Below are 26,069 nucleotides of genomic sequence, written 5' to 3'. Positions count from 1 at the left end.
CACAATAAAGAGTCAGTGTCTCATTATGACTAAATATCTCACAATAAAGAGTCAGCGTCTCATTATGACCCAATATCGCACAATAAAGAGTCAGCGTCTCATTATGACTTAATATCTCACAATAAAGAGATCAGCGTCTCATTATGACTTAATATCTCACAATAAAGAGATCAGCGTCTCATTATGACTTAATATCTCACAATAATGAGTCAGCGTCTCATTATGACCCCAAATCTCACAATAATGAGTCAGTGTCTCATTATGACTAAATATCTCACAATAAAGAGTCAGCGTCTCATTATGACTTAATATCTCACAAGAGTCAGCGTCTCATTATGACTTAATATCTCACAATAAAGAGTCAGTGTCTCATTATGACCCCAAATCTCACAATAATGAGTCAGCGTCTCATTATGACTTAATATCTCACAATAAAGAGTCAGCGTCTCATTATGACTTAATATCTCACAATAAAGAGTCAGTGTCTCATTATGACTTAATATCTCACAATAAAGAGTCAGCGTCTCATTATGACTTAATATCTCAGAATAAAGAGTCAGTGTCTCATTATGACTTAATATCTCAGAATAAAGAGTCAGTGTCTCATTATGACTTAATATCTCACAATAATGAGTCAGTGTCTCATTATGACTTAATATCTCACAATAAAGAGTCAGTGTCTCATTATGACTTAATATCTCACAATAAAGAGTCAGCGTCTCATTATGACTTAATATCTCAGAATAAAGAGTCAGTGTCTCATTATGACTTAATATCTCAGAATAAAGAGTCAGTGTCTCATTATGACTTAATATCTCACAATAATGAGTCAGCGTCTCATTATGACCCCAAATCTCACAATAAAGAGTCAGTGTCTCATTATGACTTAATATCTCACAATAATGAGTCAGTGTCTCATTATGACTAAATATCTCACAATAAAGAGTCAGCGTCTCATTATGACTTAATATCTCACAATAATGAGTCAGCGTCTCATTATGACCCCAAATCTCACAATAAAGAGTCGGTGTCTCATTATGACTAAATATCTCACAATAAAGAGTCAGCGTCTCATTATGACTTAATATCTCACAATAAAGAGTCAGCGTCTCATTATGACCCCAAATCTCACAATAAAGAGTCAGTGTCTCATTATGACTTAATATCTCAGAATAAAGAGTCAGTGTCTCATTATGACCCAATATCTCACAATAAAGAGTATTTGTTGCTGAACTATCTCTCTATTTGGGACCATGTTCGCTCTCTGGATTTGGCAGCTGAATCACTTGATATTTACTGCTTTTCTAAAATCGATCCTAAAAATCCTATCCCAAATCACTTCCGGACTGCTCCAAAAGAGAAAGCGTCTACAGGAACACATCCTTGCCCAGAGATAAAACCCCCAGCACGGTCCGATACCATCAGCCTCTCTCTCTCCTTCTGTTCCTCTAGAGTAATACTGCAGAGGACAGCCGATAGCACTTCAGCATAAATCACTGCACTATCACTACACCACAGGGAAAAGCAGGGGGTTCATAACTGACGAAAAGGACAAGAGCCAGTGTACCGTTCTCTCCATCAAGATCACTGAAGTACAAACCTTCATAAGAGCAGCTTAGACCTGCACTGCTGAAATTCTGAACTGGTGTTATACTGCTTGTATAAGTTGTGAACGGGAATTCAGCAGCTGCTCATGTACATGCACAACACAGCATAATATAAAAGGATCAGGTTACAAACCAATTATCTACTCCTTTAATATAATATCCAGATCATTGTACGTCCTCTAGTTTATCATCTTACCTTGGATCCAGCAGGTTCTTCAGGAACTGGAACACCAAGTAATCATCCTATAGGCACAAAAGCACAATCCCACAAATGACAACACAGGTGATTCATCCACTGATCCACTTTCTTCTCAAGTTTACATTTTAATTACTGGGCTTTGTCAAATATTTCCTCATCATTTCATCATAAAATACAAGAAAAACCTGGCAGAAACACAGAAACACCTGTACACCTACTCATTCATTCATTCAATGATCTAATCGGTCAATAGCATGGCAGCAGTGCCGTGCATCAACGTTCAGAATGGGAAACAAATGTGTTCTCAGTGATTTTAAGGGTATCATCAGTCCTGGTGTCAGACGTTTCCAGAACTGCTGATCTCCTGGGATCTCAGAATGGTGCAATAATGGCAGCTCTGCAGACGGAAATGCCATGTCAATGAGAAATGCATCTCAGACTGCTCAGAACACCTCCAACCTTAAGGTGGATGGGCTACAACAGCATTTCTTTCAGCCAAGACCAGAAAGCTGAGACTGCAGTAGTTCAGCACAGCCTCACCAATACTGAGCAGTTACAGACCAGAATCACATAGCCTGGCCTGACGAATCTCTGACGTATTTCTGCTGAGGTTCATAGACACACTGACGGTAGGGTCCGAATTCGACAGCAACAGCACGAATCCATGGCCCTTACCTGCCTTGTGTCAGCAGTCCAGGCTGCACAGACTGTACAGATGAAACGACCAGTGCAAAGCTAAGGAACCAACCTTCAGCAGTAAGTAAACATGCCTCGGTAAGGGGTAAGGGGGAGAAACTGCAAATCCTCATTTACTTTGGCCAGGCCATCGCTTTTGGAGCTCGCAGAAGTAAAACTTGTGTAATAGAAGACATCAAAGGCTGGAAAATGGCATTCCAGAGCCTTTACATGGTGCTGATATGAAGACAGGGTAGGGAGCTAAAATGTCACAGCAAATGTCACACATGAGAGCATGACAGCAGCATTTTAAAAGCCTGTTCTTCCCCGAGCTCGCGCTTCTCGCCGTCTTCTCTGTCTACTGCTGTCCGCTAGATAACAGAGAGGCTATGCAAAGAACACTTCACCTTGTAAGTGGGGAGTGCAGCACCTGACTGATGTAAAGATGCTGGCTCCCACAAAAACCAATACACCCTCAGGCTTAACAGCTGGAGAGGTGCTCTCTTCATGCAATCGGTCTCCCAACAGAAGCTCAAATGATTTCTTTCTTTATTTATTTTTAACTTCATCAGTTCACTGGACTTGTTTCCGGAATGCATTAGGGCTTCTATGGATGTTCCTTTGAAACGTCAGTCATGAGGATGCATGAAATGACTGACCAGTTGATTAGTGGATTGACAGACCGGCCAAAAACATTCCTGTCCGTTCTGTAGAAATGAAGCTAAAACTGTCCGCCATGTTGGCAAATTTGCAACCAGAGTCTGTGCAGTAGAGACCAGAGGCGGAGCCAGGCTCGCCTACTCATTTGGAAGACCGGCCCCTTTCTCCCAGACCAAGACTTTAGTCTCAGACCGCCTTCACTGAGCTTTCAGCACAGAAGCAGAGCAGAGCAGACGTTCCTCTTAAATTCCCAGTTTGTCCGGTATTTGACATGCTTCAACAGTAAAAGTGCAGCTCATGGAAGTTCCAGACAGTAAAATGTTTTTCTACTACTTCAGCAACGAGAGGCATTAGTAAAGTTACGATGCTGGATGATCACCACCTCACCTTATCCCCAGCTCCCCAACTCATCCCAAAAGTATTGGATGCAGCATCCTCTAGCATTCCAGAGAACACAGTTCTTCCACTGCTCCACAGCTCCATGCTGGGGGTCTTTATACCCCTCTATGCAGTCATTAGACGGAGTGTCTACAAAGTTTTGGACATATAGTGCATATGGAGTAATGTTAATCGTTCTGTTGCTAGGCAATCACTACTACAAAGTGTAGTGGAATCACAGTTTAATGAGACTGGTACGTGCATTTTATCACATGACTAGCAGCACAACACTAAACGCATACATATAACCTTCATCATCGTCATCACCAACGCTGTCGTCATCTCTATGGCAACCGTACTTGATCGTATTTTACACTCCAAACACTGAAGTCGGGCCAGGAGACAAATCTTTCCAGTCTGCCAGCAGCAGCGCTAATACTGTGCTAATTCTCACAGAACTCGTAAGAGAGGTGTGTGAATCAGAGCACTGTTTATTTCTCCTTTTCGGCTCTTTCTGGCGATGGCACACACACACACACACACACACACACACACACACACACACACACACACACACACACACACAGTCACTATCAGACTTTTCAATTAACACCTCTCAGCCAGCGCCCAGACGATAAGGCAAACCCAATTACACACAGCGCTGCAGATAGACCCTAATCCGTTTACTGACTCACTTACACACACACGTGTATTACTATCGTTACGGGGGCGTTTCTTGTGATAACTGATAGTACTGTAGCTATTTTTTTATTTTAATAAAAGCTGATTGCTGCCTTATTTTTTTATTCTTATTGGGACCAGAGAAGACCATGGAAAAACAATGCGGGAAAATTGACGAATTTTTCCCTTTTTGTCTTAATCAGGTACTGCCAATTAACCCACCCATTCGTAGCCCCCCCTTTCTGGAGCAGATTAACATGAAACTATTGGAACCATGGAATCTAATGCCAGGCGTGGGCTAGAGGGGTATAAAGCCTGTGGAGCACGGAGTTCTCTGGAATGATGGAAGGAGGTGCTCCATCCAATACTTTTGGGACGAGCTGTGAAGATAGGGTGTTGATCATCCAACATCCTGACCTCATTCCTCATTGGTGCTCTTGTCACTGGAACAATGCTTCAAAATCTAGTAGAAAGCCTTGGACAGTAGTGACAGTGTTACTCCAACAAAAGCAGGATGAACTTTTTTTTTTTAATAGAAGAACCAATGAACGAGACAGTGTCCCAATACTTTTGTCCATTTAGTGGAGCAAAAATTAACAGTATTACCATTACTTTAGCTGTGTAGACCTAGCTTTAATTGTCTGGGTTTGCCACTGGCAAGGAAAATCTAGTCCTACTAAAGTAAATGCGCATGCACACACACACACACACACACACACACACACACACACACACACACACACACACACACACACAGACAGACAAGCACACACACACAAAAGCCACATTTCACTGTCCTTTCCCAGACACACTGACACTATCTCAGACCACAACAATGGAGAATATATGGGACCTGACTCTCTCTCTCTCTCTCTTTCTGGTGTGTCTGTGAAAGGCAGAGTGTATTCCAGGGGAGATACGGTTTATTCTGCACAGACATCAACCTTTACACAGGCCATTAATCCTCATTCACCTTGCTGATGAGAGAGGTCGACAAGGAATGGCCAGACTGGTTGGAGATGACAGAAAGGCTATTGTAACTCAGATAAGCACTCTGTACAATTGTAGTGAGCAGAAAATCATCTCAGGAAGAACAACACCTCCAACCTTGAGGCGGAAGGTATACAACAGCTGGAGGCCACTTCTTTCAGTCAAGAACAGAAAGCTGAGGCTGCAGTGGCTCAGCACAGGCTCACCCAATCTGGACAGTGGAAGACTGGAGAAACACAGCCTGGCCTGATGAATCTTGATTTCAGGGTTACAGCTGATTGGACCAGGATGTGGCTCCGATAGCATGAACCCATGAATCCAACCTGCCTTGTATCAACAGTCCAGGCTGGTGGAGGTGGTGGTGTAATGGTGTGGGGTAATGTTTTATTGAGCCAATCAATCATGGATGCACTGAATGCCACAGACTATTTGAGTCCTGCTGATGACCATGCGCAATCCATTCAGGACCACAGTTAATCTTCTAGCTGCCACAATGCACCATGCCATGAAGCAAAAGTCTTCTCAAACTGGTTTCAAACAGGTTCTTCCCAGTCACCAGATCCGAATCCAGTAGAGCTAATCTGTAAATCTGCCAGGCTTCTCTAGAGCACCATGAAGGTGCTGTGATGAGCTACAGTACACACTGACCTGTAGTGCAGTGATAATCGGCTCCACCTCACTGGAGAAGTGTCCAGAAACCAACTCGGCTGCTTTTGCTGGGTTGATGCTAACCAGCTCCTACAAGGGAAAGGACAGACAATCGATCAGAGTAGAGAAGAGCAATCCTTCACCTCAACAATACTGACTGTGCTGTCTTCTCAAAACTCAGCAGAAATTTAACTGGCTTGATCTTCAGTGCTTCGTTCTTTCAACTTCTGTTGTGTTAAAATGTGCAATGTACACATTCAAAAAGCTTGTAGACACCTTTCCATCCAGCGTTCCATCTGAAATCAGGGGTGTTCATAAGGTGTTTGTGCCATTCTACTGCATTAATAGCCTCGGCTCTCTTCAAAATAAAGGTGCCTCAAATGGTTCTTTGAGCGATGTCAATGAAGAACCACTTCATGTGCAAATGCACACTCACAGCTTGTCTAGTCCCTGTAGAGAAGTACTGCCAATAGAATAGGATCCACTGGAGCAGATTACCATGACCCTATTGGCACTATGCCTAATACCATGCGTGAGCTTGAGGGGAATAAAGCCCCACAGCATTGAGCTGTGGAGCAGTTGAACTAACTATGTTCTCTTTCGGGAGGAATTGGGGATGAGGTGGGCTGGTAATCATCCAACATTCTGACCTCGCTAATGCTCTTGCCGCAATCTTGAATGCAATCAAATCCTCACAGCAAGCAATAAAGCCTTGAACAGTAGAGACAGTTACTTCAACAAAAGCAGGATATGCTCTTTTTAGACCCTTGATTTTAGAAGAAACCATGAATAAGTAGGGCGTCCAAATACTTTTGTCCATATAGTGTATAAATCCAGCGACTTCACTGCTTCTGGAAATTTTCAAGCTGCAATCAACTAACTTGGCAGAAAGATTGATCGTTTGACCCAGAAGCGCACGACCAACTGAGTTTCACACTGACAAGCACACCATCCAACCCTCAACCCCTTCCTCAACCCTTCTTCCACTGCGGAACATCTAGTTTCACACCTCCTAAATTAGCAGGCGGGAGCACGTTCACACAGTACATCTTGTAATCCAAACTCAAAGCTGGTCCAAAACTTTGAGGGAAAGTTTTCTGATAATTTCAAACTTGAACAGTTTTCCTCTTCCCCAGATCTGTGATTGTGTGTTGTGTAAAATTCAGCCTTCAGGCTTCAGGGCAGCTGCCACTACTGCTGTTAGCTACGCGACTCACATGTACAACAGCAGCAGCAGTTTTCTTAAAGCTAGATCTCCATCAATGGTTGATGTTCATAGATAACAGTGTGGCATTCGGTGTCAAAAACTATAGGTGGCTGTTCTCCCTGCACAGCGGCTGTGGCTGTTCTCCCTGCACTACAGCTGTTTCCCCCCACACGACGGCTGTGGCTGTTCTCCCCGCACGGCGGCTGTTCTCCCTGCATGGCGGCTGTGGCTGTTCTCCCTGCACTACAGCTGTTCTCCCCGCACGACGACTGGCGCTGTTCTGCCCGCACAGCGGCTGTGGCTGTTCTCCCCGCACGGCGGCTGTTCTCCCTGCATGGCGGCTGTGGCTGTTCTCCCTGCACTACAGCTGTTCTCCCCGCACAGCGGCTGTGGCTGTTCTGCCCGCACAGCGGCTGTGGCTGTTCTGCCCGCACGGCAGCTGCTTCCCCCCGCACAGCGTCTGTGGCTGTTCTCCCCGCATGGCGGCTGTGGCTGTTCTCCCTGCACTATAGCCGTTTCCCCCCACACGACGGCTGTGGCTGTTCTCCCCGCACGGCGGCTGTTCTCCCTGCATGGCGGCTGTGGCTGTTCTCCCTGCACTACAGCTGTTCTCCCCGCACGGCGGCTGTTCTCCCTGCACTACAGCTGTTCTCCCCGCACAGCGGCTGTGGCTGTTCTCCCCGCACGACGACTGGCGCTGTTCTGCCCGCACAGCGGCTGTGGCTGTTCTCCCCGCACGGCAGCTGCTTCCCCCCGCACAGCGTCTGTGGCTGTTCTCCCCGCATGGCGGCTGTGGCTGTTCTCCCTGCACTATAGCCGTTTCCCCCCGCACAGTGTCTGTGGCTGTTCTCCCCGCACGGCGGCTGTGGCTGTTCTCCCTGCATGCCGGCTGGCGCTGTTCTGCCCGCACGGCGGCTGTGGCTGTTCTCCCCGTGTTAATTCACTCTGTCCTACATTAGAATTTTGTCTGTATCACATATTCTCATCAGGGGCTCACTGAAACGCTACAGTAGCTCACTTTACCTCCTAACCTGTGCATTCATTACAGCCATCTTAGCACTCTCTTTCTCTCTCTGTTTTTCTGACTCTTTTTCTAGCTCTCTCGCTCACTCACACACACTTCCACACATGTGAGACTATATTGATTGTAGACTGCATCAATTTGGACCATGGCTTGTGGATCAATTTTCCACTAGAAAACAGTTTTCACTACACCTTTACTCCACACGCTTTGAGGTGAGGGTGTAGCGGTTTAGGCAGGCCGTTTTCACACTGCTAACTGGTGTACATAAGCTGCCATGGCTTGTTAGCAACAAAACTAAAGAAGCAAACATCACACACTGTACAGGTCTGGGGTAGAGGAGAAGTCTTCGCTGTGGGGAATCAGCAGCACAGGGGGGTGGGGTCTGACCTTAACATGCTGGAGAGATTTGTTCCATGTGGTCTGCTTCTCCTCTGCGCTGTAGCCAGGCATGGACAGGATGTTATGGATGAGGTTATAAACCTCCTCCTGGTGCCACAGCAAAGGAGACATTTACAGAGTTAGAGTTTCAGAGAAGTTCTCAGATAAGGAGAGAGAGAGAGGACAGAGATAGAGAGGGATAGAGTTTTACCTTTCTTAAAGGGTCTTTCAGGTAGCAGTCAATGATTCGGTCATACAGGTGCTTCTGTTCATACAGGAACTCACATATCTGATAACTAAAGAGAGAGAGAGAGGAAAAAGGGGTGAGACAGAAGGACACAAAATATATGGTCTGTCGAGGGAAAATGAAGGTAGAGGTAGAATAATGAGAAGGAGAAAGATGGAGGAAGATATAGATGTGGGAGAAAGAGACTGAGGAACACAGAGAGAAGGAGGAGCAGCAGGAGAAGAGACAGGAACAGACAGTGGAGAGAGAAAGCGAGAGTAACAGAGAAGAGAGAGTAACTGAAAGATGTGAGAGAAAGCGAGAGTAACAGAGAAGAGAGAGTAACTGAAAGATGTGAGAGAAAGCGAGAGTAACAGAGAGAGAGTAACTGAAAGATGTGAGAGAAAGCGAGAGTAACAGAGAGAGAGTAACTGAAAGATGTGAGAGAGAACACGAGAGTAACAGAGGAGAGAGAGTAACGGAAAGATGTGAGAGAGAAAGCGAGAGGAACAGAGAAGAGAGAGTAACGGAAAGATGCGAGAGAGAAAGCGAGAGTAACAGAGAAGAGAGAGTAACGGAAAGATGCGAGAGAGAAAGCGAGAGGAACAGAGAAGAGAGAGTAACTGAAAGATGCGAGAGAGAAAGCGAGAGGAACAGAGAAGAGAGAGTAACTGAAAGATGCGAGAGAGAAAGCGAGAGTAACAGAAGAGAGTAACTGAAAGATGTGAGAGAAAGCGAGAGTAACAGAGAGAGAGTAACTGAAAGATGTGAGAGAAAGCGAGAGTAACAGAGAGAGAGTAACTGAAAGATGTGAGAGAGAACACGAGAGTAACAGAGGAGAGAGAGTAACGGAAAGATGTGAGAGAGAACGCGAGAGGAACAGAGAAGAGAGAGTAACGGAAAGATGCGAGAGAGAAAGCGAGAGTAACAGAGGAGAGAGAGTAACGGAAAGATGCGAGAGAGAAAGCGAGAGGAACAGAGAAGAGAGAGTAACTGAAAGATGCGAGAGAGAAAGCGAGAGTAACAGAAGAGAGTAACTGAAAGATGTGAGAGAAAGCGAGAGTAACAGAGAAGAGAGTAACGGAAAGATGCGAGAGAGAAAGCGAGAGTAACAGAGAAGAGAGTAACTGAAAGATGCGAGAGAGAACACGAGAGTAACAGAGGAGAGAGAGTAACTGAAAGATGCGAGAGAGAAAGCGAGAGTAACAGAGGAGAGAGAGTAACTGAAAGATGCGAGAGAGAAAGCGAGAGTAACAGAGGAGAGAGAGTAACTGAAAGATGTGAGAGAGAACGCGAGAGTAACAGAGAGAGAGTAACTGAAAGATGTGAGAGAAAGCGAGAGTAACAGAGAAGAGAGTAACTGAAAGATGCGAGAGAGAACACGAGAGTAACAGAGAAGAGAGAGTAACTGAAAGATGCGAGAGAGAAAGCGAGAGGAACAGAGAAGAGAGAGTAACTGAAAGATGTGAGAGAGAACACGAGAGTAACAGAGAGAGAGAGAGTAACGGAAAGATGCGAGAGAGAACACGAGAGTAACAGAGAGAGAGAGAGTAACGGAAAGATGCGAGAGAGAAAGCGAGAGTAACAGAAGAGAGTAACTGAAAGATGTGAGAGAGAACACGAGAGTAACAGAGGAGAGAGAGTAACTGAAAGATGTGAGAGAGAAAGCGAGAGTAACAGAAGAGAGTAACTGAAAGATGTGAGAGAGAACACGAGAGTAACAGAGGAGAGAGAGTAACTGAAAGATGTGAGAGAGAACACGAGAGTAACAGAGAGAGAGTAACTGAAAGATGTGAGAGAGAACGCGAGAGTAACAGAGAGAGAGTAACTGAAAGATGTGAGAGAGAAAGCGAGAGTAACAGAGAAGAGAGTAACTGAAAGATGTGAGAGAGAACACGAGAGTAACAGAGAAGAGAGAGTAACTGAAAGATGTGAGAGAGAACACGAGAGTAACAGAGAGAGAGTAACTGAAAGATGCGAGAGAGAAAGCGAGAGTAACAGAGAGAGAGTAACTGAAAGATGTGAGAGAGAAAGCGAGAGTAACAGAGAAGAGAGTAACTGAAAGATGTGAGAGAGAACACGAGAGTAACAGAGAAGAGAGAGTAACTGAAAGATGCGAGAGAGAAAGCGAGAGTAACAGAGAAGAGAGAGTAACAGAAAGATGCGAGAGAGAAAGCGAGAGTAACAGAGAAGAGAGTAACTGAAAGATGCGAGAGAGAAAGCGAGCAAGAGAGATAAACAGACAAAGTAGACAGACAGACAGACGGAGGTGAAGATGACGAAGAGGTGAACTCTGCTGAATGTCCTTAGTCACCTTGAGGAAATCAATACTATCTAATTCTCCCAGTCTCTTAATTGGCCTCTAATTATACAGAAGCTGTTAAATGCAGTTAATTGGAGCTGGCTGAAGGTACAGTAATTCCTCTCCAGCCCCGAGTGACTAAATCCAGCCCTGTTTCACCACGCAGCAGCTCAGAGCCAGCCAAACACACAGCCCGTCAATACAGCGTTAACACTGCTCCCCTGCCTGCTCTCCCTCACCACTACACTACTCCTCACAGCTGAACATCAGCGGAGATCAGCTAGATTTAAGAAAACCCCTGATGAGGCTCCTGATGAGGCTGAATGCACCACAGTAAACGCCAGCTACCCTGGTTATCCATCCTGATTCATCTGCTTGAAAACACAAATGGTTGGTGTGGCTCCTTGGAACAAGAACCCTGGTGTGGATCCCATTATTTCCCCTAATTATCGTCATTTTAGTGTAGTTCACTTTTTTTTTTTATTTGATACAAAACCCTGTAAAACTCACAAACTTGATCTATAGATAAACTGTTGTTTATTTTTGTATTAAATTTCTTTGTATTAAACTTCTGCCCTTTTCTCCACAATTTGGACTGCCCCCCCCCTTAGACGCATGTAATGCCCCCGTCACCAGTGAAGGCTGACTAGCACATGCCCCCTCCGACGCGTGCGCAGTCAAGTCGCTCATTTTTTAAACTGCCGCTGAAGCACCGCCACCAGGCAACTAACGCCAACGCCAGTGATGGCCAACTAGGGGGCCCGCCCTAGACAGAGTAAGGCCAATTGCACTCTCTCTGGGCCTCGGCTGCTGATGGCTAGCAGCAAGACTGGGATTCGAACCAGCGACCCCCTGCACCAACTGTTTATTTTATGTTTTATGCCAATAATATGCCAAGATACATTTCTTATTTTTACATTTAAAAATGTCATTATTTATACGTTTTCATGAATGGTGAACATTCATCTTGAACTGTCAGTCAAATCTCAAAAAGCAAACCTAGATTTTCTTTGGTAAGAAAGAAACGCCTCGAACACCTTTGTAAAAACCCACACACTCAAAAACACCAGAAGAAGACTTTTTTCATGCTGTATGCACTTGTTCTGCTTTCTGATTGGTCAGATACTCACAACTCCGCTTTCTCTGCCAGGGCAAGGAGCCGCCCCTCATCAAACTGGACCACGCCTCCCACCTGAAGTAACTCCAGGAGCACCTAAGATCAACAAGACCAACACCTCCATTAGAAAGTCACATGATCTCATTCAACCAATAACCAAAGTCTTTGAATGAAAATTCTGATAATGCTAAACTTCAGATGTGAGAGTGTCAGATTTTTAAAGTACTTTCAGAGTCTTCTAGGGTGAACATTACAGTTAGGGATGCACAGCTCTAGTCCTGGAGGGTCGGTCTAATTAGTTCATTACCAGACAAAGAGGTAATTAACTGAACTTTGCTGGAGACTGGCTCTGCAGGAGCTGTGCACCCCTGCTCTATAGGTTTAGAGAGAGAGAGAGAGAGAGAGAGAGGGGGGCATTTAAAGTGCTTGGCAAATTGAACATGGAGGACAAAAAGTAAACCCAGTCTAGCTTGAGAACATCAGTTCTGATTCATGAGTCTTATGAAGTTTGTAAGGTTCTACCTGTTGTCTCTCTGTGTGTCTGCAATCGTCATCCGGACTGCACAGGAACTCCAAAACCTGCACACAAAGAGAGAAGGGGGGGGGAAACAAACAAAAAATGGATCAAAAATACAACAAATACAACTTTTTCTTCTAGTGTATTTAATAAAAAAAAAAAAACACTATATGGACAAAAGTATTGGGACACACTTGCTTTTGAGTGGTACTACACCTGGCCGACTACCGTTAGCTTTTAGCTTTTGTTGCCCTAATTTTTTAGTGTCCATTTTATCCTTGAGTAACTGTTGCGTTTAGCCTCTAACCAGCTAGTGGTCATTATGTAAATGGTGGGGCTGTAAATGGTTTACTGTACAGCTTTTAGGGCAGTAGTTTTTAGTGTGTAGCTTTTAGTTTGAATTCAGTTTATAGCTTTTTGGGTGTAGCTTTAAGTTGGAATTTAGTTTGCAGCTTTTAGGGTGTAGCTTTTAGGTAGTAGCTTTTAATGTGTAGCTTTTAGTTGGAGTTCAGTTTGTAGCTTTTCGGTAGTAGCTTTTAACATCTAGCTTTTAGTTGGAGTTCAGTTAGTAGCTTTTAGGGTAGTCGCTTTTAGGTAGTAGCTTTTAATGTGTAGCTTTTAGGGTTTAGCTTTTAGGGTGTAGCTTTTAGGGTGTAGCTTTTAGGGTGTAATTCAGTTTTTAGCAGTATTTAGCTGTTAGCATTTGTATTGCTATCACTGCAGTGCTGCAGTGACGTGACCGTGCTGGTCTGTATGATTAGTAATAACTGTATGGTTATTACACCACCCACAACTGCTCAATATAACGTCAGGTCAATTATAAATGCCTCAAGGCCAAATAAAACCCACAACAAACAACAACAACATGCACAACAGTTTTACAACCGCTTTCACCCGGAGGCGGTGTCAATTTGAAACACCTCTCAGCTTTGAGCACGATCTCGTCACCATCAGCCTCCGAGAGCTGCCTCACACCTCTAATTCAACAGAGTTATTTTTACAGGAGCTGCTAATTGTCTTTATGGTGTCAGCGCATTAACACCCTCCACAGATGCTGAGCGCTGTTTCCGCTAAACTCAGACATGCAGTGACTGCTGCCTAGAGATGGAGGTAGTGAAGTGAGGGGCGAGTGAGTGAAAGCGAGAGAGGGGAAGAGAAAAAAAAAAAAAAAAAAAAAAGTCACCTGATCAAACAGCTTCCTGTTGACGAACAAGGTGTTGTCTGGTTTGGCCAGCTGTCGGGCGAGAAAGGTAAATAGGCAGCCCACCTGAGATGGGGTGAAGTCTGAGTTATCCACCATCACCTGAGAGGGAAACACAAAATGTTTGTTGGTGGCATGTTTCAGCTATGTGTGATCAGTTTTGAGTGAAAAGAGGAAAACATAAGGTACAAGAGGTACATAAAAAAGAAAGAAGAAGAATGATTGTTAGAAATAAAGAAAAGGAAAGAAAGGATATAAATAAAGAAGAATCGTTAGAAATATACAAATTTTAAAAATATCACTAGAAAATAAAGAAGGAATACAGAAAGAGAAAAGGACAGTTAGAAATAAAGAAATAATGACAGCTGGAAATTAAGAAATAAAGATAGAAGGACAGTTAGAATTTAAGAAAAGAGGACAGCTGGAAATTTAGAAAAGATGACAGTTAGAAATGAATTATATACACACACACACACACACACACACACACACACACACACACACACACACACACACACACACACACAATGATAAATTCTGGAATAACCAGAGAGAGAAGGAAGACTGAGGTGGAGGGGAGAGATGGAGGCCGGCTGTATAGAGCTAAGTGCTCGTTATTACAGCACAGCGCTTATCACTCAGAGTCTGATGGAGTCTGGAGGCTTTTTAAACAGGTGCTGAGTCTGACTCAAGCAGCTCCTTCACTGATGAAGTGATTACAGTTAGCTGATTACCATCCAGATGAAGGAGAGTGAGACAGACATATAGACAGACAGAGAGAGAGAGAGAGCACGAGAGAGAGAGATATAGAGGGAGAAAGAAAAAGGGGGCGTCTTCACCTTCAGTAAAATATCCACAATCCTTTGCTGGTACTCCAAAGCCTGTTTGTCGTTCTTAAAGTCTTCAAACGTCTGAAAAAAGAGGAGGATTTAAACACTGAGTTAGTTGGGGGCTCAGGAGCTCAGGAGCTCCAGCACAGTAACAAGGTGGAGACACCAGACGTGGTGATGCAGGACTTGCGGTACAACAGTTAGTCCCCACAACACAATCTGATTGGTTGAGAAGCATTCTGACCGTGCTGATATTTGTAATAAGAGCACGGCCTTTTCACACTAAAACTGTATCCCTCCGCTGACGCGCTGACAACAATCGAAAAGGCTGAGCTGAACTTGATACTCAGTTCTATGGCTCTATCCCGATCCCTTACAGTATCAGCAGTTATCCTGTAAGTAAGTTAATGTAGCAAATAGGGCTGGGCAATATGACGATATTTGATCATATGTTGATAGATTTTGTTATTGTAATACACCATATGCTTTTTTAAGCATATTGATTTTACTGCTTAATGAACACTGATCAACTGCAGGTTTCATTACCAAAGGTGAAATTAGACGGGTTTAATTAGATGACGTGCAGCAGATGTTAAATAAAAATCACTGATAGGGCCGAGCAGACTGAGGATCCGTCACTGTGATCAGAGGATCGCTGATTCGAATCCCGATCACACTGCTAGACAGGGGCCCCCGAAAGAGCGCAATTGGCCTCGCCCTCTCTAGTGTGGGTAATTGGCGCTCTCCCCCACATCACACTAGTGCGGCGCTGGCCATTACTGGCGTCTGCTAGCCGGTGCACGAGAGCAGAGTATACGCCGCTTCCCTCCAGATGCGTTGGTTGCCAGTTCGAAAAAGGTGTGGCTGGCTGCACACGTGTCATGGGGGGCCTGTTTTGGTCTTGCCCTCACTAGTATCGGGTGGTGTTGAATGGGGGGGCGGGGGGTGGAGAATCTAAATTGGGGAGAAAATGAGTAAAAATGTGAAATAAATTAATATATATATATATATATATATATATATATATATATATATATATATATAGAGAGAGAGAGAGAGAGAGATAGAAAAATCACTGTATGGAGTAGAGGGGAGTGTCTGAAAAGCAGTTTTTAAGAATCTACTGATGTATTTAGTCTGTGATAAATATTGTGTATCGTGAAAATATCTTTAAATATTGTGATATAGTATTTTTACCATATTGCCCTGCCCTAGTAGCAAATCATTTTTGACCATTTCAGTTGGTCAACAACAACAAATTCCCCCACCATTCCAGCATGCCTGTACTGAAATACACTCATGGTTGTGACATCACACATCCATACATTAAACTGAGCTGATTAACAAAGAAGAGAGGGACTGTCTGATGCCCACCAGAGCCAGGACGTTGAGGAATTCCCGTGTGTCGAAGTGCAGAAGGGTCCGGATGTATGGATACACCTCTTCCTCCTGAGTGGCCTCGACCGAATGCAAACGAATAAGGAACTCGAATACCTACAACACAGACACAGACACACACACACACACAGACACACACAGTAATAAACTAAGTACTTTGTACATATGCAATTCCAGATAGTAACACAGTTCCCAGTCTACATAAGGGGGTTAAATGCTTAACACCAACTCTCACTTCAACCCCTATGCAAAGAAATGCATGTGTGGTTGTCATGGAGACCAGGTAGAGCTCTGCTTTAGTTTCTATATGTGTGTGTGTGTGTTTTCTTTTGGAGAAACAAGAGAGAGAAAGAAACAGGGAGACAGAGAGACAGGACGGGGGGCAGGTGTGAGTGTTATCTGCTATCCAGAAACACAAAAGCAGCTAATGAGCCTCTGAGGAAGCACAGTAGATTACAGCCAGACGATGGAGGAGGGTGTGTGTGTGTGTGTGTGTGTGTGTGTGTGTGTGTGTGTGTGGTGGTGGGGGGGTATTGTACATGTGCGTGGAAAATGTATGTAATGTGCCATTACTTTTGCACCCTGGGAATTCTACAAATATACTGTGGGTAAGATGTGGCTATACCGTTATAACTACACTCTGGGAATCCTGTACGAATTCAGTGGAATTCCTGTGTGAATGCTATGGGAATTCTGCTTAAATTTTGCAAGAATACTGTAGGAATTCTAGGTAGATTTGGTCTTATTGCAGGACTTCAGTCCTGTCTCAAGTCTACCAGCACGTGCACTGCAATCCTAATCATCTGACAGAACCCCCACAGAACTCCAAAGTACTCTTGCTGAATTTGGGCAGAATTCCTACAGCATTTACATGGAATTTCCACAGAATTCCAACAGTATTCCCAAAGTGTACTCATTAAAATCACTCCAGTATACCCAGAGAACTTTCTCAATGTACATGTAGAATTCCCAGGCTATCCCTGCAGAATTTCCACAGTATAACCTCAGACAGAGTTACCAGCCAATTCTCACCAGAATACCCACAGAATCCCAACTGCAGAATCCCCATGTAGCATTCCCATAGAGTTGCCATGTCACGCCTTTCACTCTAGTGTTGTTCAGTGTAAACACACTGTGTGCTGTCTGTGTGTGTGTGTGTGTGTCTGCATGTGTATCTCGGTCCTCTAAAGGTTTCTGGGCTTCAGACTGAATCAGTTCAACAGACGCTTGAGGAGATACAACACAGAGAAAATCCCTCCCCTCCAAACCCCCTACTGAGAGCAAGGCGGAGAGAATATTAAACAAAACACACACACACTCCTCTTTTTATCAACAGTACGGACCCTCTACTGTTCTTCCTCCACAGGGCACAGCAGCCCCACTGATAGAGGCTCTATTCATGTTTTTTTTAAATTAGTTACAGCAATGACCATGTGGCTATACTAAAGAGAGAGAGAGAGAGAGAGAGAGAGAGAGAGAGACAGACAGACAGAGACAGATGGATGTAATTACGAAAGTTACACTGTAGTTAGACTTACACAAACCACATACTCTATTGTGTTCAACTTACTCACACACACATACACTAAATGTCCAAATGTTTGTGGACAGATATGCAGCAATGCCAGATGTGGCCTAGAGGGGTATAAAGTCATCCATCATTGAGCTGTGTAACAGTTGTCGCTGAATGCAATCCAATCCTCACAGCAGTTCTCCTCAAAAATCTATTAAAAACGCCTTCTGTCCTGGACAGTAGAGACCGCTCCTCCAACAAACGCAGGATAGACTCCTATTTAAATACCCTTGATTCCGGGAAAAGACAATGAATGAGCAGTTGTCCCAATACTTCTGTCCACATTGTGTTTATACACACCTGATTTTTGACTTGAGGAACCAGGTCTTCGGGAATATCTCCTAAAGGATAGGCCCGTCCTGCCAGACAGCAGCTAGCAGACAGAGTTTTTGGGGTTAAGCAACACAATATGACCAAAGTACCAAAATTGTGATTACACTGATGTACATTATGATTGCAATACACCTCCCAATACTGCCCAAGATCCCCACTGCTGAATGTGGTGTGTACAGACATCTCTGTAATTACTGAATAACCCCTCACACCTTAGTGTGTAATAAGCTTTGCTGTGTTAAGGAGTTGAAGCAGCATTACTATGCAACATCTTTAAAATCATGTTGATGCTCCACTGACCTCGATAAAGGCAGAATGGCATCTCTATCATTGCTACCCCAGGCTCGGAGGACTAACTGCACTATGTAACTTTGGTGACGAGGGCAGGACAACCGGGGTGTCGTTTGGGGGGAAAAAGGTAGGGTGATTTAAGGGCTTGTGACTGACAGGGGACCTAAAAATTAATTAATGAATTAAGTAAGTATTAAAAAATTGTTAGAGTTGTGGGGCCCAGTGTAATATATTTCCATGGGGCCTCAATTCCCAAGGACAATTGAGGACAATACTCGCAAGACTTGTGTAACGTTGAGAGTCTGTAATATTGCTCTACAGTGACAGTTCGGTTTCTCCCAGCTTGTCCAGAAATGCATGTGTAAAGCAGGTCCTACAGTGGCGGCTCAAAGCTGGAATTATACAAGCCTGTTGGTGGAATCCATGTGCACTCGCATGCTTAATGAATAAAGGCCACTGTGATTGGTTAGAGGGGTTATTTGCATATTGTAGCCTTTTGTCTGTATTGTGATCAGGGCTAACAAAAGGACATGTTGTGAAGCCTTTTGTGGGCGTAAATGTGCGTGCTCTTACCTAATGTAGACAAGAAGCTTGTTTCCCATGACGACCTGTTCATCTGCAGAGTGAAAAGCATATTTTACATCTTGCTCATCATCATCATCATCATCTATGGAGTGAAAGTACTAAGTAGTACTGGGCAATTGGCACATAGCTGCTCTGGAGGCTTAAAAAGCATCAACTGCATCACTATTGGCCTGCATTTGGGCCGAGGATCATGGGAGATGTGGTCCAGCTGTACCTGTGAGGGGCTTTCCATCACGCAGAGGGGGACCAATCACCTGAAAGAGCTTCTGAAACCAGGAAAAAGAGAGAGAGAGAGAGAGAGAGAGAGAGAGAGAGAGAGAGAGAGAGAGAGAGAGAGATTTTAATGTATCCATTTTTAAAAGCTTGGATATATTCATAAGGCTCAAAGTTCTCCACAAGGGGGCGCTATTAGCCACAGCGATTGTGAATTTCACTAAAACCAAGAAACCTATAAGCAGCAGGATCACTGCACCGCATACGTGTCTGCAGTTGCAATTGGTGTGCTTATGAATGGGAAAGCTGAAAGCATACACTACATGGACAAAGGTATTTGGACACCTGCCCATTCATTGTTTTGTCTTCTGAAATCAAGGGTATTAAAGTATTAGAGTTGATTCTGCTTTTGTTGGAGTGGCTGTCTCTACTGTCCAGGGAAGAATGCTTTCTACTAGAGTTTGAAAGAGCATTGCTGTGAGGATTTGATTGCATTCAGAGAAGACAAGAGCATTAGTGAGGTCAGGATGTTGGATGATCACCACCCCACCTCATACCCTCACCTCCCCAACTCAAGTATTCCAAAAGTATTGGATGGAGCACCACCCATCATTCCAGACAACACAGTTCCAGTGCTCCACAGCTCCACATGCTGGGGGGCTTTATTTCCCTCTAGCCCACGCCTGGCATTACAGGTTCATGTTTATCTGCTCCTGAGTCCTATTATATTGGCAGTACTTCTCTACAGGGAACTAGATAAGCATGTTGTTGTCTGTGTCAAGAAGTAGCTAAATGCATTTACTAGAAGGGGTGTCCATGAACATTTGGACATATAGTGTAGCTCTAATCCGGGTTCCATCACAAGCCCCACTGAGTTCTGTAACAAACTCCCCTAAGGATACAGCCTAAACATTGGGCAGACCAAATGTACTACCTTACCAGAATCAAAGACCTTGCAGTGAGACATCTGTGTGTGTGTGTGTGTGTATATACACACACACATGCACAACATTTTGGCCAGGACACAAATTACTCTCCTACATCAATTCTCTTTCATCTAGAGGTTCAGAGGATCTCACCGAACCCCAGCGCTTTCATCTTCCTCATGGGCTAATAGCGGATTCACCACGCACATACGCTCCCTACCTACATACACACTCTCACACACTCACACAGCCATGCTTTTAAAGGGGAATTCCACAGATTCTTCTACATTTCTGCATAATTTAACCATTAAGATGTAAACAAAGGCTTTCAGAGTGGTTTGGACTGCACTGCAGAGAAAAGTACTAATTGGGATTTCCAGGCTTTGCAATGTTTATAAGCCTAATATAGCCGTTGTATTTCAGCCATTCTAGGAAATGGGTGCCATTTGCGTCTGCAACGTTTGAGGAGATGCATTAAGAAGAAAAACTGTGCTAAAGTGTTTCCAAAGCTTAAATCTATTTAATCAAATGTAGTTGTTTGACGATGTATATGAGAAAATGCTATTTCTAAAAGAGTAACATACTATTTTTAATCAATCTTCCTGAGAATGCCACCATTTCCACATATCGACCAATGCGACACTTGCCTCTAAAATATCACCAAATAATGTAAGCTCTTTATAAAACCTTTATTGTTTGCAGAATCATACATGCGTCCCTTTTTACATAAGATATAATTAGTAAAATAGAAAAAAAACAAAACAAGCATAACTTGAGTGCGTCCCACAGTTTGACTTACCACCCTGTTACACTAACTTCACTGGTCTATAATTAATTAATTGTTGCTTTTAATGACATGACAAGGGTTCAGAGTGGCTCAGCGGTCTAATGCGCTGTCACTATGACCCGGGGCTCGAATGCTGATCCATGCTGCATTGCCATCAGCAGCCGGAGTTTAAGAGAGCAAAATTGGCCAGGAATCCAAGAGAGCTCTCTCCAGGAGGATTGATCCTCATCACTCTTAAACATCTGGGATAATTGACAGGACCAAATTGGGAAAAAATAATAATAGAACAGCGTAAAACTTATTTATGCGAAGAAATCAATATTTCTTGCCAAGTGTGCTAGCTCGGGACATTTACCACCCTGTTACCTTTTATTGTAAATCTGTCTCCCCAATTCGGATAAAAAGGATAACAGTAATAAGGATTTTATGCCTGAGGTGGGAAAAATCTTTTCTTTCTTTTTGAAGCACTAACTTTTATGGTATGGGGGGGGGGTTCTTTACGACATCCTGCATGTACCTCTATACCCTGAATGCTTTAGTCCGACACCTTCTCAAAACTACTGTAAACAGCGTCTGAGGCTTCATGCAGTCTTTTCATTACTATTTCATGCAAGAACATTCTGTGATGGAGCTTTGTGAGAAGCTAGACGTCTGGCCACACCACCACTGTAGATTATTTGGACTCTCTAGAGTTGGAGTTTCTCTACAAAAAGTGTGTTAAATGTTAAATAAAAAAAACTATTAAAATAAAAATAATAATAATAATAAAAATCACTTCGTACTGCCATCCACATTAGGATTGCGTGTGTATTACCTCCATTGGGCTGATGTAGTCATTCATGCCACTGTTGAAGACGTAAATCATGGCATCATAGAGCTGATTATCCCAACACATCTGCACCACCTACACAAAACAGACCCAAAAAACACAAACATCTGTAAATGGGACGAGGCAACAGGGCATGATGGATAGTGTAGTTTCTTCACTTCTTTACTGCAAGTAAAAGATGACTTTCGTTGTTTTATGGTTTACTGCATCTGAGCAGTGACTTTACAATCGCATAATCACCAGTGTGTTTAAGGGGCTTTAATCCTACCCTTTATTAATTTCATTAAATTAATTTTTGTCCTGAGGTTCACTTTCTGTGCACTTACTTACCAAACCAGTCAGAATTCATTTTCACATGAGCATTTTCCAGCCCCTCTTTATCCCCTAGGCCGGCTCCACACACACTAAACGCATGGCATGAGCGAACCAGAATGTCTTGCTTTCAATTCGGCACCCATGTTAACATGTTATAGCGCTGATGCAGGCTGTGCTAGCAGAGCAGCCAACCTTCACAGACATCCCCAGATATTCCCAGTCCTGGAAACGTGCTTACAAAGAGTAGTGGTTTGTGGTATGAAGCCTGATATACCACATCAGTCCAGGCCTAAACTGCTAGGTATATATACACAAATTATGGACAAAAGTATTGAAACACCCCCAACCTCATCCCAAAAGTACTGGTTAAAAGTCAATCAGACCAGAGAATGCAGTTCCACTGCTCCACAGCTCAATGCTGGGGGGCTTTATACCTCTCTAGCTCACACTCAGCAATCTGATCCAGAGAGTCCTAATCAACTGGCAATACTTCCCTATAGGGACAAGACACCTATTACAAGTAGTAGTAAAAATGCATTACGCTGGCTCCGAGCGGTCCAGTGGACCAAGTCACTGCCTCTATGATCTGAGGATCGCTGGTTTGAATTCTGGGTTATGTGGCTTGCCATCCGCAGCCAGAGTCTGATAGAGCACAACTGGCCTTGCTCCCCCAGGGGTGGGTTGATGTCACCTCCCCAGATCACTCCTAGTGTGATATTGGTCAGCACAGGCATCTGTTAGGTGTTACATGGCTTCATGTGTCAGAGGAGACAAGCACTAGTCTTCACCCTCTTAGCATTGGGGGCATTGCTAGTGACAGGGGGAATTCACATAAAAAGGGTTTGGGCAAATGGCCTTTCAAATTGGGAAGAAAATAACAAAACAAAACAAAAAACAAATTCCCTGATATCTGCTCTTTAAAATACTATCTGAACGCCGGTTCCCTGATCATCGTTCGCGCTCTTCACCGCTGTTTTCCCTCTCTCAGTGGAAAACTGAACGTAGGCTGCCATTGTTGCCATTGTGATCTTGCAGCTCTGATGTTTTGAATCCACAAGTGACAATACAGATAAGGAGCTGCAGGTGTAGATTATACAATCAGGTGTGCTTGATTGCACTTCTTTATTCAGACACACACACACACACACACACACACACACACACACACACACACACACACTAGATGTTTCAAAGCATGATGCCATTAGAATGCTAATATACACATTTGTCAGTCCATTATGACCCAATGAAGTATATATACACACACACACACACACGCACACATATATACATACATACATGCATACACACATATATTAGGGCTGGCCGATATGGTAAAAATACTATAATCACAATATTTAAAGAATTTTATCGTGATACACACTTTTTTTAATCACAATACCTGTAATCAAAGACTAACAGTATCCTCCATATGCTTCAAAAAGTATATGGCCACCAGAATAACCCAATTTATCACCATGCGATTAAAAAATAAACAAACAAACAAACAAACAAATAAATAAATATAAATATATATATATACACATACACACACAGTGCCTGTTTACACTTGGTCACTTCATCTGACTAGTATCTGGATGGTATCCTGATGAGATTTCAGCCACATGCGTTTACACTGGTTAGTCAATTGTAGGACAAAATATGCAAATCCACTCGTTGCATAGCAATTATTACTGTTGTTTCAGTTGTACTGGAAGGGGTCTCATTTGTGAAATGGGTCTTGGAGAGCCAGATGTGTTCCCACTGCTGTAACATCATGTGACTCAAATGTGTCTCAGACCTCCTCCTGCAGTGGTTTGAGTGATCGAGGGATTTGTGTCTGGGTTAAAGGAGCCTCAGGGGTGTTTACACTGGTATCTCTATGTGGCTGGACCTGATCCAGATGTAATCCTGATACTCAAGACGCATGAAGTGACCAGGTGTAAACCTGTGTGTGTCATATAGACACACAGACTAACAGCCACATGCATATACACACACCTGCTGTATATCCAGGTTAGTGATGTCCATGTGCACCAGGCAGCCCTCCACACTCTCCATCATGCCATTCTCCTGGAAGTAGCTGAGCAGGTCCCTCATGACGGGTGCGGTCAGGCAGCCAATCCGCTCGCTCAGGATGTACGGCTCCAGACTCTCCAGAAACACGCCCTTAGCCACGGAGTTCTCCACCAGCCTGCTGTAGATCTGGTTGAACAGCAGGTCCCTGAGGAACACGTACATAAACCATCAGAAATACCGAACAGAAGACCTAGAACCTAGAGATTGGAACATAAAACTCTGAACTAGGGCCGAAGTACCTAGTAAAAATGTTTTAATATTATTTGAATTTTTCTTAATTTTTTCCTGACTTTCGTTTTTAGGCGTCTTAAACACTCAGGATTAAATAACAAATGCTTTTCTTCATTACAGCTCTGTAACTGCTCAGTGCGGTCAGTTATTTCTGGCTCCAGACCTGTCGACTCCATTCAACGCTACAGTAGCGGCTGCAGTAGAGCCAGATTCATGACTGGGATAACTGGGTGAAGGTGTGAAGTCACAAGGAGGTATATGATATTAGCATAAAATGTGAAATCCATATTCTCTGATTACTCGTAACACTTCAGGTCTTCATGTTATTAAACCCCACAGTAAACACTCACAGTCGAACAGCATGGAGCTGGTTGGTGTTGATCAGTAAAGGAGGAGGTGGTGCTTTTGTTAAGGTTGGTGGCATGTACGTCCCCCGAAAGGCAGGTCGAGGTTACTCTGATCCAGAGTTATGAAGCCTAGAAGACTGGCAGTCTGGGAATCGGGTTTAGTGAACAGAACGGTCCCGTGGATCAGCCTAATTAAGCGATACCCGATCCAGCTATTTTGTTAGTAGTTTTGGATCCCAAGTATTGGATCGGTGCATCCCTAGGTATCAAAACCCTGCCCTGCACTGCTGACTATTCTTCTGCAGTTCTTGTTTAAACCTGCTCTTAATACATAAACCTTTATTCACAGTTCAATTTTAAATGCTCACTGGAACGCTTTGGAGGAGAATTCACCGTTTAGATGAATCGAATAATCAGCAAAATAAGCAATAAGATTAATCAATAGAAAAATAGTTGCTAATGACAGCCCTAATATTGACACGTATTGTGTGTATAGAAGACTGACCACTTCTAACAAGGCTGACCGCTGAGGTCCCCCAGGCTCCCCCACCACCCGTGTCAGATCAGCTGCACACTCTTCTACCTGCCTAATGACCATGTAAAATCTAAATGGACTCTAAACTACTAATATAATATAATAGAATATAATATGTATGTAATATATATTTATATATATATATATATATATATATATATATATATATATATATATATATATATATATATATATATATATACACTGTGTGCAGAATTATTAGGCAAATGAGTATTTTGATCACATCATCCTTTTTATACATGTTGTCCTACTCCAAGCTCTATAGGCTTGAAAGCCAACTACCAATCAGGTAAATCAGGTGATGTGCATCTCTGTAATGAGAAGGGGTGTGGTCTAATGACATCAACACCCTATATAAGGTGTGTTTAATTATTAGGCAACTTCCTTTCCTTTGGCAAAATGGGTCAGAAGAGAGATTTGACGGACTCTGAAAAGTAAAAAATTGTGAGATGTCTTGCAGAGGGATGCAGCAGTCTTGAAATTGCCAAATGTTTGAAGCGTGATCACTGAACAATCAAGTGTTTCATGGCAAATAGCCAACAGGGTTGCAAGAAACATGTTGAAAAAAAAAAGGCGCAAAATAACTGAAAATAACTGCCCATGAATTGAGGAAAATCAAGAGGAGGATAGATGGTTCCTCCCAAGCTCTGAGGGAGTTTTTCCTTGCCACTGTCGCCTTTGGCTGCTCACTGGGGGTCTTGTTCTACTCTTGTCCTCTTACTGATTACTGATTCTGTTAAGCTGCAGTTGTAATAAGCGCTATACAAAATTGATTTGCTTTGATGTGATACATGCAATATTTTTTTACAGTTTTGAGTTTTTGAGACCGTTGCAACATCACTGGGATATTTAAATAATTAAATAATTATCGTGATACTTTCATACAATCTGTATTTTCTCACAGCTCTACTGTAAATACTGGAAATCTGATTCCTTCAGCTCCCATTTCTGGACTACCTAAGGGAA

General features: G+C 43.4%; 1 protein-coding gene across 1 annotated transcript in view; it reads right to left on the bottom strand.

Moving 5' to 3' along the window:
- The window catches only part of vps8 (VPS8 subunit of CORVET complex), a 107,033-nt gene that overhangs the window by 44,867 nt on the left and 36,097 nt on the right, over positions 1-26,069 (bottom strand). The window contains 14 exon segments of the mRNA XM_072656910.1: positions 1,804-1,850; positions 5,839-5,928; positions 8,457-8,555; positions 8,659-8,743; positions 12,106-12,188; positions 12,615-12,671; positions 13,793-13,912; positions 14,650-14,721; positions 16,015-16,134; positions 17,912-17,984; positions 18,809-18,851; positions 19,035-19,086; positions 21,561-21,650; positions 23,892-24,114. Coding sequence (XP_072513011.1) covers positions 1,804-1,850; positions 5,839-5,928; positions 8,457-8,555; positions 8,659-8,743; positions 12,106-12,188; positions 12,615-12,671; positions 13,793-13,912; positions 14,650-14,721; positions 16,015-16,134; positions 17,912-17,984; positions 18,809-18,851; positions 19,035-19,086; positions 21,561-21,650; positions 23,892-24,114 — 1,254 coding nt within the window.

Source organism: Salminus brasiliensis, chromosome 15 (assembly GCF_030463535.1).
Source record: "Salminus brasiliensis chromosome 15, fSalBra1.hap2, whole genome shotgun sequence".
Classification (NCBI taxonomy): domain Eukaryota; kingdom Metazoa; phylum Chordata; class Actinopteri; order Characiformes; family Bryconidae; genus Salminus; species Salminus brasiliensis.
This window is presented reverse-complemented; position numbering and strand designations above follow the sequence as displayed.